The sequence below is a fragment of the Hevea brasiliensis genome, chromosome 13 (genome assembly GCF_030052815.1).
Source record: "Hevea brasiliensis isolate MT/VB/25A 57/8 chromosome 13, ASM3005281v1, whole genome shotgun sequence".
Taxonomy (NCBI): domain Eukaryota; kingdom Viridiplantae; phylum Streptophyta; class Magnoliopsida; order Malpighiales; family Euphorbiaceae; genus Hevea; species Hevea brasiliensis.
The window spans coordinates 11,211,198-11,226,675 of record NC_079505.1 but is presented as its reverse complement, the minus strand read 5'-3'; the positions used below and the strand labels follow the sequence as shown (position 1 = coordinate 11,226,675).

General features: G+C 32.2%; 1 protein-coding gene across 1 annotated transcript; it reads left to right on the top strand.

The window, feature by feature from the left end:
• Window positions 1–2,626: 2,626 nt before the first annotated feature.
• On the top strand, window positions 2,627–12,820 carry LOC110647318 (NF-X1-type zinc finger protein NFXL1). The gene is made up of 11 exons (XM_058133020.1): window positions 2,627–2,826; window positions 3,155–6,495; window positions 8,307–8,532; window positions 8,620–8,862; window positions 8,984–9,031; window positions 9,150–9,200; window positions 10,534–10,791; window positions 10,866–10,918; window positions 11,006–11,126; window positions 11,214–11,468; window positions 11,698–12,820. Exons 2-11 carry the CDS (start codon window positions 3,196–3,198, stop codon window positions 12,768–12,770), a joined length of 5,628 nt encoding a protein of 1,875 aa, XP_057989003.1. The 5' UTR covers window positions 2,627–2,826; window positions 3,155–3,195; the 3' UTR covers window positions 12,771–12,820.
• Window positions 12,821–15,478: the final 2,658 nt, after the last annotated feature.

Genomic DNA, 15,478 nt, shown 5'->3' with positions numbered 1-15,478 from the left:
AAAAAAAAGCATAATCATATCTCAATATCTTTTTTTTTTAATTTAAATTTTAAAAATTTTAAGTAATTTTAAATAATCATTATATTTATATTCTTATTTGTATATCAATTAATCAATATCTTTTATCACGTAGCATATCTATTAATTAAAAGTTTTTGCCAAATGATTTTTTGTCGGTTGATTTATACAAATTAATAAAAGATAATAACAATTAACTGACAAATGAAATATTTTTAAGTTAATTATTTAAAGGCATTTATTTATACTCTCATGTGTATACTTCAGCTTTAATATATATATATATATATTGGTTTGGGTTTAATTTTGAGTTTTGCATGTTGAGTATATTTATTCACATTCGTTTATATAAATACTTAATTAAATATAAAATATATATTTTATAATAATATTTATAAATTTTATTTTATATAAAATAGAATTTAAATATCGTATAAAATTATTAAAATTTTAAAATATAAATTATTAATAAAAACAATTTTTATATAAATTATTAATTAAAATATATAAAATTAAATAAATTCAAATAATAATAATTAAATTTAAAATAAATTGATAATAAATTTTAAATTCAAATTAAATGGTTTTTGCAATATCCTTTCCATTTTCATCTCTAGTTCTATTCACTTTTCTATGTGCTCCATCAATTCTGATGAATATATTTTTCTATAATTACAAGAATTTGACTCTGTGGATTTCTTGGCAAGAGGCCAAAAATTCTCTCTAAGCTTTCTTACAATTTTACAAATAGTTAAGGTACTTGTAAATGAAAGTTTGTATTATCAATAATTTATTCCCATCATTCTGAGAAAATGAATGTATATTAATTATTTTTTTTAATTTTATTTTTATTTTTATTAAGTATAATAATTTTATAATTTTTTATAATTTATCTTACTATTAATTATTCGCTCTCTATAATTAAATAAGATAAAAAAATAATTTAATAAATTGTAAAAAGTTTTATTATAATTTAAATAATTTATTTTTTTTAATTATACATAAAAAAAATTTGAATGATAAATAAAAATAATAATTAACTCTATAAACTTATCTCTATAATCAAATTGAATGATTTAATTTGAATTGATATTTCTTAAAAAATACAAAATAAAAAAAATTTTAATCATTGAATTGACTTAAATGATATTTGATAGAGGCTAAAACTGGTCAAATCCAATGATTTATTTAGGGCTTCTTTTTTTTTTTTTAAAGATTTATTCTACAAATTAAAACCTGTCAATAGTTTATAAATATTAAAATGTCATATTTTTATTATGAAAATAATTTAATTATTAAAATTTTATTTTTTATAATTTAATTTTTAAAATTTAATTAAATTTATAATTTAATTTTTATAATTTTAAAATTAATTAATATTTTAATAAATATATAAGTTATTTCATACTGTTATAATTATCGTTTAATTTTTATTAAATTTAATAAAAATATTTAAATATTTTTAACTTTATTTTAAATTTAAAAATAATTTAATTCTTAAAATTTTATTTTAATAATAATTTATATATATATATATATATATATGAAAATATTGTAAATTGATAAATATATATAATTATTTACAAATCATTAAAATAATAATGACATAAATAAAATTTTATAAAATTTTAAAGGTTTATTTATAAATAATTATAATATTTAAGATCAATTTATAAAATATATAGATAATTTTATAATTAATTAAAATTTTTAAGTACCTTAAAATAGTTAACTCATATTTTAATAATTTAAATTTAATTTTTTTAATTTAATAGACTTACATTTTAAAAATATAATGATTAAATTATTAATAAAATAAAACCTCACAAATTAAGTTATTAAGAAATAAAATATTAGAGACAATTATTTTAATATTAAAATTAAAGATAATAACATTTTTATTATTTTTATTAAAATTAATGATAATTTAATAAAATTCTACCGATAGATATTAGGTCGAAACTTACTTAAATTATTTAACTTTAAAAATATATAAATTAAATTATAAATTTTATTAAAATTTAAAATTAAATTAAAATTTACTTATTATTTTTTTTAGCAAGGGCTTAAATTCAATTACAAATAAAATATTCTCCACCACAAATAAAATAATCTCCTAAATTTTATTTATTTAAAAAAAAATAATTTATATATAAAAAATATTTTTCATAAAAAATAATTTTAAAAAATATAAAAATATTTTTTATTATTTTATTGTAATGTTAAATTAATGATTATGTATTTATTTTATGTATATATAAATATATTTATATTTTAATAAAATTATTAAAATTTAAAAAATAAAAAAAAAATTTTTAAAAAAATAAAAAATAACTGTAATTAAAAAAATATTTTTTAATTATTTTAAATATTAAAAAATAAAAAAATTATTTTTTAAAAAAATATTAAAAAGTCATTTTCACGAAGCAAGATCAAATCGTCGCTTGGATACGCCGACGGCGGATGTGAGGTTCTCAAGGCGCGTGAGTGCGCACCACGCATACAGGTGCAGAAATGCCACACAGTGACCGCGTGTACCTGTTTAAATAATATTAATAATTAAAATTAAAAAAAAAATGTAACCTTTGAGCCCACGCCAAGCCGCCAAGCCACCAAGCCTCTTGGCCTCTTTCCCTGACCAGTAAACCACGAGAGTTCTTCCAAACCCCAGAGGGAAAACCTACCCTCTCTTCCTTCTTATATATCTCCAAACAAATCGGAAACTTGAGTAGTAAATCAGGAATAAAAGAGAAAAACTTGCAGAGACAGAGCTGCGTATTACTTGGATCAAAGTTTCTTGCTCATCAGGTATTTTCACCCTTTTCTTTTCTTTTTTTGGCTTATTCTTTGTTGACATTCTTGTGAATTCAATATAAGATCGTAATCGAGGGGTATTTTTCAGAGCCGATTAGGTTTTAGATAATTTTATTTAGTTGAGGTGCAATGGAAATGAAAATTTTGATGATTCTTTTTTATTAAACATCAGATTTAATGTTAATGATTTTATTTTTCAAATGTTGTGTTTGATTTATTCGTTTCTTTAAATTTTGGGTACAGTTTGAATCGAATTGCATTTGGGTTTTTTTTTTTTTTTGTGTTTTTCATTTTCTTGTGGGTTTTTCTTTGGATCATTCAGCGGTGGAGGATACGAGTTGTAGTCATCTTTCTTGTCAGAGTATGAGCTTTCCATCCCGAAATGATCAAAGGGATAGGACTAGTAGATTCCCCAACCAATATGCTCGCCAAACGTGGGTTCCAAGAGGATCCGGCCCTACTGCTGTTGTGAACCCGCCTTCAAGATTCGATTCAACACCGAATGGAATTGGCAGTGTACGCTTCAATCATACCACTGCTCCACCCAATCCTAGGCATAGTGGCAATGGCAACGCCTCTAGGAGTCGCAAGCCTTGGCCTACTAATCACAGGAGAGATAGGGAGAAAGAGAAGGACACGAGCCAGACTCAGGAGGTTGAGGACTTGAAAGACCCCAATTTGCCCCAGCTTGTGCAAGAAATTAGGGATAAACTTGTGAGGGGTACTGTTGAGTGTATGATCTGTTATGATATGGTGCAGAGGTCAGCTTCTATTTGGTCTTGCCCAAGCTGTTATTCTATTTTTCATTTGAATTGCATCAAGAAATGGGCTCGTGCTCCAACATCTATTGATTTGTCAGCTGAGAAGAGTCAGGGCTTTAATTGGCGATGCCCAGGTTGTCAGTCTGTGCAGCTCACATCGTTGAAGGAGATTCGATATGTCTGTTTTTGTATGAAGAGGACTGAGCCCCCTTCTGATTTGTATTTAACCCCGCATTCCTGTGGTGAACCATGTGGAAAGCCGCTTGAGAGGAGAGTTCCAGGTGCTGGTGAGAGCAAGGATGATCTTTGTCCTCATGTTTGTGTTTTGCAATGCCACCCAGGTCCATGCCCTCCCTGTAAAGCATTTGCTCCACCACGGGTGTGTCCTTGCGGGAAGAAACTAATCACAACTAGATGCTCTGACCGGATGTCTGTTCTTACTTGTGGTCAACATTGTGATAAGCTTCTTGAATGTGGGCGTCACCAATGTGAGAAGATATGCCATGTGGGTCCTTGTGATCCTTGTCAGGTTCTAGTCTATGCTTCATGTTTTTGCAGGAAAAAAGTGGAGACTATCCTCTGTGGAGACATCGCTGTAAAAGGCGAGGTGAAAGCTGAAGATGGTGTTTTTTCTTGCAACTTGACATGCAAAAAGATGTTGTGTTGTGGAAATCATGAATGTGGCGAAACTTGCCATCCAGGCCCTTGTGGGGATTGTGACTTGATGCCAGGCAGGGTGGAGTCATGCTATTGTGGGAAAACGAGTTTACAGGTGGAAAGAAAGAGTTGTTTGGATCCAATTCCAAATTGTACGCAAATATGTGGCAAACCCCTTCCTTGTGGAATACACCACTGTAAGGAGATCTGCCATGCTGGGGATTGTCCACCATGTCTGGTTCTTGTCACCCAAAAATGCCGATGTGGATCAACCTCTCGAACTGTGGAGTGCTTCAAAACAATTGCAGAGAATGAAAAATTCACATGCGAGAAACCTTGTGGTCGAAAGAAAAATTGTGGGAGGCACCGCTGTAGTGAAAGGTGCTGTCCTCTTTCCAACCCTCACAATCTTCTCTCTGGTGATTGGGATCCACATTTTTGTCAAATGGCTTGTGGCAAGAAGTTGAGATGTGGACAGCATTCTTGTGAATCATTGTGTCATAGTGGCCATTGTCCGCCTTGCCTAGAGACGATATTCACTGATTTGAGCTGTGCATGTGGAAGAACTTCAATCCCTCCTCCTTTGCCTTGTGGCACACCTCCCCCTTCATGTCAACTCCCATGTTCAGTTCCTCAGCCTTGTGGCCATTCAGCTTCTCATAGCTGCCACTTTGGAGACTGCCCACCTTGTTCAGTCCCTATTGCAAAGGAGTGTGTTGGTGGGCATGTAGTTCTTGGGAACATACCTTGCGGTTCAAAAGATATCAGATGTAACAAACTCTGTGGTAAAACCAGGCGGTGTGGTCTGCATGCATGTGGCAGAACTTGTCATCCACCACCTTGTGATACTTCGTCAGTAACTGAAGCAGGTTCAAGAGCTTCTTGTGGGCAGACATGTGGTGCTCCTAGGAGAGATTGCAGACATACTTGCACTGCACTTTGTCATCCTTCTGCTTCTTGTCCTGATGTGAGATGTGAGTTCCCTGTTACAATTACTTGCTCCTGTGGCAGGATAACAGCACCTGTTCCTTGTGATGCTGGAGGGAGCAACAGTGGTTTTAATGCTGATACCGTTTTTGAAGCATCCATTGTCCAAAAGTTGCCTGTACCACTTCAACCAGCGGAATCAACTGGTAAGAAAATTCCACTTGGCCAGAGGAAGCTTGTGTGTGATGATGAATGTGCTAAGTTGGAACGCAGAAGGGTTCTTGCTGATGCTTTTGACATCACACCCCCAAACTTGGAAGCTCTTCATTTTGGGGAGAATTCTGCTGTGACCGAGCTGCTTTCAGACCTCTACAGACGTGATCCAAGGTGGGTGCTTGCAGTGGAGGAGAGATGCAAGTACTTGGTACTTGGAAAGAACAGAGGATCGATAAATGGTCTCAAGCTTCATGTTTTCTGCCCTATGCTGAAGGATAAGAGAGATGCAGTTATGTTGATAGCTGATCGGTGGAAGCTTGCTGTTTATGCTGCTGGTTGGGAGCCAAAACGTTTCATTGTGGTACATGTTACGCCAAAATCCAAGTCCCCATCACGTGTGATTGGGGTTAAGGGTACCACCACTTTAACTGCTCCCCATCCACCTGCATTTGATCCTCTAGTAGACATGGATCCCAGGCTTGTTGTTTCTTTTCCAGATTTGCCAAGGGAGGCAGATATAAGTTCATTAGTTCTCAGATTTGGTGGGGAATGTGAGCTAGTTTGGTTGAACGATAAGAATGCGCTGGCTGTATTTAACGATCCTGCTCGTGCAGCAACTGCTATGAGAAGATTGGATCATGGATCAGTATACCATGGGGCAGTTGTGGTTCTTCAAAGTGTTGGTGCATCAGCAGCACCAGTTTCTAATCCTTGGGGAGTGTCAGGGAATACCAAAGGAGGAGGAGCAGCTGCAGCTTTCAAGCCAGGGAAAAAGGCTGTGGTTCCAGAGCATGGTTGGAGGGAAGATTCATGGGGCAGCGAAGAGTGGTGTCACGGATCTGTGGATGTGCAGGCTTCCGCTTGGAAGGGAAAAGAAGCTCCTATTGCTGCTACGATTAATAGATGGAGTGCCTTGGATTCTGAATCGATTTCCAAGGCATCTACCACATCTATTCGGACTGAAGATCCTGCTAAACGTGCATCTAACTTAGGAATAGAATCAAATTCAAGGATTTTCAGTTCACCTGAGCGGCTTGGAGGAATTTCAAGTCAAGTAGAGTTGTCTGAAGTTGTGGATGATTGGGAGAAAGCTTATGACACTTAGAATATATAATAGGTTAATAGGATATTGAAATCTGGACAAGACAGGGTTTGCATTTGGTCTGCACCTATATTACTCTTTTTTTTTCTTTTTTCTTTTTTTAATTCAACCATTTCCTTCCTTTTTTCTGATCTTTTCAAATGGTTACAGCACCCATTTAATTCGAGTTTTTTGTGGTTTCTCCCCATATTATTATTATTATTATTATTATTATTATTATTATTAATAAAAGCCTAACCTTTAGGACGTACGTGTACATCTGCTGTATTAAAAGAATTTTTATACTCTAAAGTTGAACTTATTAGGGTTAATCACATAATTGCACATTTGAACAATGAATTTTTTTTTTCTTTATTTTTTTAATTTACATCTTGTTAAAACATAATATGAACATAATTCCTCAAATGTGTCCAATCCAGCTTGATTATTATCTGTTGGATGATAGAAATGTTGCATTATAATTTAGCTGCTCCCTTCAATCAGAAAGAGGATTTTGATATATTTTATCAGAAAAAATGAAATTTGTAATCCTTTAGGTTTCAAAACTTTTCATGAAACTACAATCTTTCATTCTCTATTTCTGTCTATATTCATTGATGAAAATTATTATTATTATTATTATTATTATTATTAGAGAAAATAAAGGTCAAAGTGATATCCCTTAATTACGTGGCATGTGCAGCGGATTTTCCTGAACGTAGAAGCCAGCCATGTGATATCCCTGTTTTATGATGTAAAATTATATAAAATAATTCTAAAATTCAAGCCATCTCTGTCAGTCCGGCTTTCCTCCTCAAGTTTCATCAGCCTTTTAAATAGAAAACTCATAAATCAGTTAAAGATATGGTTAACTGTTTCCTGAACTCTGCTAGATCTTCCCCCTAGTTTACAACGTTTCACGTTGCATTGTTTCCATCGCTAACGTTTCCCCTTCTCTGTCTTGTTTCTGCTTGACACGTCTTTTCATGTCCTTATCATAATTTTCCATTTTCTTCACGAAAATGGATCCTGCAGGTAGTCCTGATACGTACTCCAGTAGAATTAAGGTAAATTCCATGCTTTATTGGGTGGCAAATTCTGTGTTGCAGTGAATGTTTCAGCTTGCATACATATGCATGTGTTCCACTATTTCCTGCCGCTGTAGCATTTCTTTTTTGTTTTGTGTTCAAATGTAATCAGCTTGTTCTCCATCATGTTTGAGTATTAAAATCATCATCATCATCATCATCATGTGGGTGTGTGATTCCTCTCTTGTTAAAGAATTATTTTGGCAAACTTGTTGAAGCAACTTTCTTGTAATATGAAACAAAAACATGGGAAAACAAGCCTGCTTCTTTTGCAGGAAAATTTTTGTGGTTAATTAAACTGATAATCCAGGCTCAGCAAATTGACATGATTTGGGATTCTGACCATTTGATTTGTTGGATACAAGAGATGAAAGTGCTTAAAAGCTCTTTCTATCTCTTCACACTACTGAATGGTCAAGATACTACAATGTCGAGCTTAATGGCTAAATTTCTTTTAATCATTGATTTTGAGAACCCTATCTAGGGTGCATGATATAACCATAAGTTTCCATGTGGAGGATATGTAGATGTGATGGGGTTGGTGTAATGTAGTTCTTTTGATAAATCTCTTCAAATTAAGACCGGAGACTGGGGATCTAATCCTTCACAGAAGGATTCTTTCTCTGTGCACCAATTTCAACTAAATATTTTAAGAAATAAGAAGACTACTAAAGCAGCGCAGCTGCAGAACTTTGTCCATGGTTTTGATAATGTCATCTGCATTTCTGATGTGATAATGAACAGAAGGAGACGTGGAAGCACACACTCATTCTGTCATATCAAAGCATTGGAGTGGTTTATGGTCGCCTGAGTACTGCCCCTTTATATGTCTTTGGGACAATCCCAACTGAAGATTTCCATTCAGATGGAACTGCATTTGAATACTTCTCCTTTATTTTCTGGACTCTGACTATCATTTCTTTACTTAAGTACGCCTTCATAGTACTGAGGGCCGATGACAATGGGGAGGGTAATGACCACTAATAACTGTTAGTTAAACTCAAAAGGATCATTTTAAAAGGATTGTAATAGAGTGGCTTACTTCAACAACTTGCAGGTGGTACTTTTGCTTTATACTCATTATTATGCAGGCATGCTAAAGTGGGTCTGCTTCCAGATGATAGAAGCACCAAGGAGATCATGCATCATGAAAGGGGAAGCCCTCTCAGGATCAAGGCTGAATCAAGGGCCAGAAGGGCTATCGAAAAATATAAAAGTAGTCACTATGTGATGCTCTTTTTAGCACTGTCCGGAGCTTGTCTGATAATTGGTGATGCAGTGCTTACCCCATCCATTTCAGGTTCAAGATTCTTTATCAAAATTGTATATATTTTTTTCAGTGTTGATAAATTGATTGACATTTACTTTATTTTTCTTCTTCCCTCTTTCTCTACTGACATAACTATTTTGATGATTACCAGTATTATCAGCTTCCTCAGGTCTTCAACGAGCATTGTCAAAAATTAAGTGTAAGAGCAAGCTATGAGATTTAACATATAAAGATGATAAATACCTTTTCATGTCGTATAACGGCCTTCTGTTCAATATCATTTCATAATTTTACTTATAACCTGTGGTTTTCTCCAGATTCATCTTCACCAATGAGACAGCAATCCATATCAGATGCCATTGAAAGATGTAAGATTCCTGTGGTTTGGATATTTTTCACACACTACTTTTCGTTTTCTTTCTATGCCTTCTTGAATTTCAATCTTTATGCATGGTTCTTTGATGTTCTTTATTTTCCATTGCTCAAATATATCCATGAAATTCGTACTTTTCTCAATTAATTTTGACCTTTGTGCCAACACAATTCAATGCTCGTTTCCTACTAAGACTTCACTGCTCAACATTCAAACTGGGAAAGAGATGAAACAAAGATGAAACAAGCAAGGCAAACTACAAACCTTTACTCCCTTGGGACATTGAGGACTAAAATTTCTGCTTTTAGAATGTTCCCCTATTGGACTAATGAAAATTTGTGACTGTCTGACTGATTATAGAAGTGTTGGCAGATGTGTAGAGATCAACAGTTTTTAACATGATCTTTTAAGTTTCTTCTCTGAAATAAAGAATATATCCTGCTTTTAAGGGCTACTGGTACCTTTAAATGGGGAAACTCTCCATTCTCTTGTTAGTCATGGCTTTAGCTGACAGCAACACGTTAAAGATGTTGAATTGGAGACATTAATTGCCCTGTCTTTGGACCAAATTAACTTGTAAAACTATATAGTCCATGTGCTGGTCCATGTAATCTTCTTGGTATAGAATCATTGTATGCCCATACAATTTCTGTGGTTGGATGATATGTATTGACAACAAAGTGATACCTACCTAGGGCTTCAAATTCATAAGATGAAAGTACATAAATGTGTTGATTTTGCTATCCTATTCCCACCTGAGCTACGTTTTTGCAACTTTGCTGTTACTAGATGTATCAACCTTCAATTTCCTGCCTTTTGTTCTAAAATGAACCCTTTACTCTTCCTGCACTAACTGGATACTAATTTGAAGGGGCTTTTTTATAGAAATCATAGATTAAGGAGCAAGTCAATGTAAGGTGATGCTGTAATCTTAAGTATCAGAGTTGATTCTTAGCCATGATTCTTGGAATTTGACTTTTTTGTTGAACTTGTTGATCACTTGGTCAACTTATAGCTGGACATATTATGTTATTTGAGGATAGAACATCCTTTGAAGTCTTCAGATACCCAGATCTTGTTCTTGCTTCTTAGCTACTTTAAAAGCTCAATGCTGCCCAATTCAGTGAAAAACTTGCTGGATAGGATCTACTGAGACCTGTTCATTACTTTTGCAAGAACTTCTTGTGAGGAATGGGAATAATTTAGTAAACTATATTTTATTTTGACAATGAACAGTTTACTAAACTACATTTAAATTTGTGTTCATGGCATTATATTTTGTTGTATTTTTTTTATAATATTGCCCTTCTTTTTATTTTTATTTTCAGATGTACCGGTTGCTTTTGCATGTGCTGTTCTGGTATGCCTTTTCATGCTTCAGCACTACGGGACTCGTAAAATTGGGTTTATTTTTGCTCCAGTTGTCACAATATGGCTCATATTTATCGGTGGAGTGGGCATATATAACATATTCCATTTCAACTCTAAAATCCTTGTTGCAATCTCTCCAGTATATATGTACAAATTTGTAAGAAATATTGACAAGAGTTGGAGGTCCTTAGGTAGCATTCTTCTTTGTGTCGCAGGTCAGTTAACATGGACTAAAGTGCTTGTTGCATTCCATATTGGCATAATTTTAATAATCTCTTTTCCCTTACAGGATCAGAAGCAATGTTTGCAGATTTGGGTCATTTCTCAAAGAAATCGATCCAGGTAATGAAAGAGCTCGCATTTGTTGCTGAAATATACAATGTGAAAATCTAGATATATAGTTAACTTTTCAATGTGACTTTTCTGCAGATAACATTTAGCTGCTTGATTTATCCACTTCTAGTTTTTTGCTATGCTGGTCAAGCTGCATATATCTCCAAAAACTTGAATGCTTCTGAAGATTTTAATCATCTTAGTAGATCTATTCCTGGTAAGTTGTTTCATTGCTTTCAATTTGGTTTATTGGCTATGTCTCCTGGGATTTTGAATCCTAACTCATGGAAAAATGGCAATCCAGAACGTCTTGGTCATGTCTTCTTATTCTTATCTCTGCTGGCTTCAGTTATTGGAAGCCAGGCAACAATAACAGCCAGCTTCTCCATCATAAACCAGTGCCTAGCACTTGGTTGTTTCCCTAGAGTAAAAGTTATACATACATCAGATAACCGTCGTGGGCAGGTTTACATTCCAGATGTCAATTGGTTACTGATGGTCCTCAGCCTTACTGTCACTATTGGTTTCCGTGACTTGCACAGAATTGCAAGTTCAGTAGGTATGCTTTCCTGTCTTTATCTTTTCAAGATGGGTTTGGATCACGATTAGGATAGGGCTATTCCTATGGGGAGGCAACATTTTGTCGTTAGCTTCTTTTATATTCAATTACAACATCTAAAGTATCTGTGATACTTTGAAAACTGTTGAATTAGAAGCAATACAACTATACTGTGAATTATGTCATGTTTAAAGTAGCTTACTAGCTTGTACTGATTAAATCTTTGCAGGTCTGGCAATTGTTTCTGGAATGGTAGTTACTACTTGTTTGATGTCTCTTGTGATTGCTTTGCATTGGGAGAAGACCTTGTTCCTATCAGGATGTTTTTTATTGTTTTTTGGGTTTATTGAGGCTGTGTATGTATCAGCATGTATGCTGAGTTTGCACGAAGGAGGTTGGTATCTACTTGTCCTTTCAGCAGTGACCTTCACAGTCATGTTCGCATGGCATTATGGAACTAAGAAGAAATATGAGTTTGATTTACAAAACAAGGTGCCTACCGAATGGCTCACAGATTTAAGCCCAGGACTTGGAGTTTCTAGAGTACCTGGAATTGGTTTAATCTACACTGATATAGTGTCAGGAATCCCAGCTTTCTTCTCACATTTCATTACAAACCTTCCTGCATTTCATCAAGTGTTGATTTTTGTATCTTTCAAGTTGTTACCGATCCCATATGTGCTTCCAAGTGAGAGGTATCTTGTAGGCAGGGTTGGTGCCAAAGACCACAAAATCTATAGGTGCATTGTGAGATATGGGTACTGTGATCAAGTCAGGGACACAGATGATTTTGAGGAGCAGATTATTCGTTCAATAGGAGAATTCATTTCATTAGAAGAAAATGATTCCGAGTCCCTGATTTCTTCTGAAGGAAGAATGATGATTGTTGGGAATCCATCACCAGATGGAAATGCTTTGATTCCTTTACATTACAACACCACCATTAATTTGGGTCCTGCAAACATGGCAAATGCTGAAACTTACATAGGTGCAGCCAGTGATATGATTGAGAAAGTTGGTCCTGTATGCAGAAAAAAGGTAAGATTTATCTTACCTGAGAATACTTCTAAAATGCAGGTATCTGCAAGGGAGGAGCTACAGGAACTGATTAATTCCAGGGAAAGTGGTACTGCATATTTCTTAGGCCAGTCGCATTTAGAATTCCGCGATGATTTAAATTTCATCAAGAAATTCTTGATCATGACCTATGTTTTTCTTGATAAAAACTGTAGAGAACCTCCTGTGGCACTGAACATACCTCATGCTGCTCTTCTGAAGGTTGGCATGGTCTACACTATATAAACTGTATGCATTGGAGAAGTTAAAAAAATAAAATAAGGAAGCTTGGTAAATTTTTGATCCTCTGTTATAGTAGATCCTACGTTTGATGTGTTTGTATTTAAGTTTGTGGAAGGCACACACTTTCTATAGAGATGATTAATGCCAGAGCCGTTTGCATTGAACTAATGAGCTTTGGCTTAGTAAAAACTTGAGTTGTTTGCAGGGGTGTAAGATTATGATTACGAGTTAAAGAAAAAAATGCTGCATAGATCCTGCAGACTGGTTCGCTGCTAGAAAGTAAAACCTTATTCAACAATCATATGAGCTAAAAATCTTAGGACAATAAATGAGTTTTGATTCCATTGTGAAGTTTGAGTTCAAAACTTCATTTAAACCAAATTAATTGAAGAAAAAAAAAAAACTTAGAACACAATGTGGAAATTTGTTTATTGTGTGCATTGGTAGTCTGATTTAATTTAATGGTTAAACGTCAAGTTCGAATCTTCACTCCCCTGCTTTTTTATTAAAAAAATCACTAAATCATCTAAAATTTATTAGGATTATAAAAGATCATACTACAAAAAATATTAGAATTAGCAGTAAAAGTTTTACACCAACATTAATTTTACTATCTATAAAACTAACATATAGCAATAATATGAACAATTATTATTAATGTTACGTAAAAAAAAATGACATTAATTATTATTATAATTAAAAAAAATTTTACAGTAATAATTGTTACTGTCAATAATTTTTTTTTTTTTTTGCAGCAACCATAATTTTGTAGATATCTATGGTCATAATTTTATATTAATAACATGCAATAATTCATATATTGTTGCAATAAATTTTATACATTTGACAATAAAAATTGTTGCTATTAAATCTAACCTTTCTTGTAGTGGCAATTTATTATAGTTATTAAATTTTAATTTTATTTAAATTTAATTAACAAATTATAATCAATTGATGAAAGGAAATTTATTGTGGGTATTTTGTATTTGATTCAAACAATTTTGAACCACAAGGTCAATTTATAGTTCTTTACTCTCTTCTAACCAGCTAAAAATTTTAGGAGCAAATTACTATTTCTTGGCTTTGTAAGCCTCAGATGGTTTGAAATTAGCCTAATAAAATAATAAAAAATATTGATTACTTTTTATTGAACAGCTGCCTGAAATTTTTTTCAATTAGAAATTGAAATAATCTATTTATAATAAATTGATCTTTTATATCCACGATAAAATTCGTTAATTATTTTAATAACTATTAGTATTATTTATCCCACTTTAACTATGGAAAAATTTGTTAAACTCGCCTTTCAATTTAGTAATTTTTATGATTCATACTTGAATTTTATCTTGTATTTTACTTATAACCTTTAATTTTAATTTATTATTAAAAAATTTTTAAATAAAATTAAAGTTTATAAAATTTTTGATAACAACTTGAAATTAAGAGGTAGAGTGAAATACAAAATAAAATTCAAGAATGGGTTATAACAATTAGCCATGAAGCTTGGATTGCTTTTATAGACACCAAAGGGGCTTGTAGTTGATAATAATTACCCTTGACAATGGTAATTGAAACGAAGATTAAGACTGTAGAAAATATTTTTCTAATTAAAGAAAAAATTAATAAAAAAATAAATTTTCTTTTTAAAAGAATGAGATATTTTTTAAATTTTGATAATTTTATTAAAATATAAAATTATTTATTATGTAGAATATAAATACATATCGTTAGTTTAACATTATAATTAAATAATAAAAAATATTTTTATGAAAAATACTTTTTATATATAAATTATTTTTTATAAAAACAAACTAAATTTAAGTGATATCTTTTCACTTTCTTGCGACAGAAAACGGAAGAATTTTCCTGAAATTAGGACTTTAGAAGCCTCAGCATGAACTCACCTTGAATCTGCTCCCTATCCACACTCAAAATTGATGCCAAAGATAGAGATTTGCACAATCATTGTTAAGAATTTTTTTTTTTTTTGGTCAGAAGTACATTTTTATTGGGAGGTTGAATCAAGAATATTGCTCATGAGGGATGTCTTAATCACTAAACTAAGTCTGAGCCGACATTGTTAAGACTTTTTAATTTAGTTTTGGTTACATCTTTTGATAAACTTAATGGATGGTTAGATTTTCAAGGTTTGTCATTGGAGATCCAAAGCATTTAGGTTTTGCTAAGAAATAGTGAGAAGCATTATGAGATCTTTTCCCGACAAGGAAAACTTTTTCGTCATCAATTTTTTATTTAGCTTCTATTAAGAAACAATGAATGAGATGCGAGTAAAAGTGGATATGCCCAGTTTAGGCAATGACTTAAAGGGGTTGGCCGAGGATCTCTAAAATTTTAAATTTTAATTGGGGATATAGATTGAAAGTGAATATATTTTTTATAAATTCTTATGCTTCAAAATAAATTTTTTAGTAGAAGTTTAAAATATTTATATTTATTTATTGATCTAAATAAATAAATAATTTAATAAGATCATAATTAAAAACTTAAAAAATTATCTTTTATTGACTAAATTAAAATAAAAAATAATGATTTATATTTTTTAAATTTTTTTTTAAATAATAAAAATTAAATTATAAAAATACTCAAATCGTGAGTAAAATATATTAAAAGACATCTACATTTAAATGTAATATCTGTCTCTCTTCTCCCTCTGTCTTCTTTTTTTCTTTTAGATCTTTTTTTTAGGCGAC

Excerpts from the sequence above, each read along its gene's own strand:
- LOC110647318 (XM_058133020.1), top strand. The coding sequence starts at position 3,196 with ATGAGCTTTCCATCCCGAAATGATCAAAGGGATAGGACTAGTAGATTC. Across the intron at positions 9,201-10,533 it reads ATCAGATGCCATTGAAAGAT|ATGTACCGGTTGCTTTTGCA; the intron begins GTAAGATTCCTG and ends TTTTATTTTCAG. Across the intron at positions 11,469-11,697 it reads CAGAATTGCAAGTTCAGTAG|GTCTGGCAATTGTTTCTGGA; the intron begins GTATGCTTTCCT and ends AAATCTTTGCAG.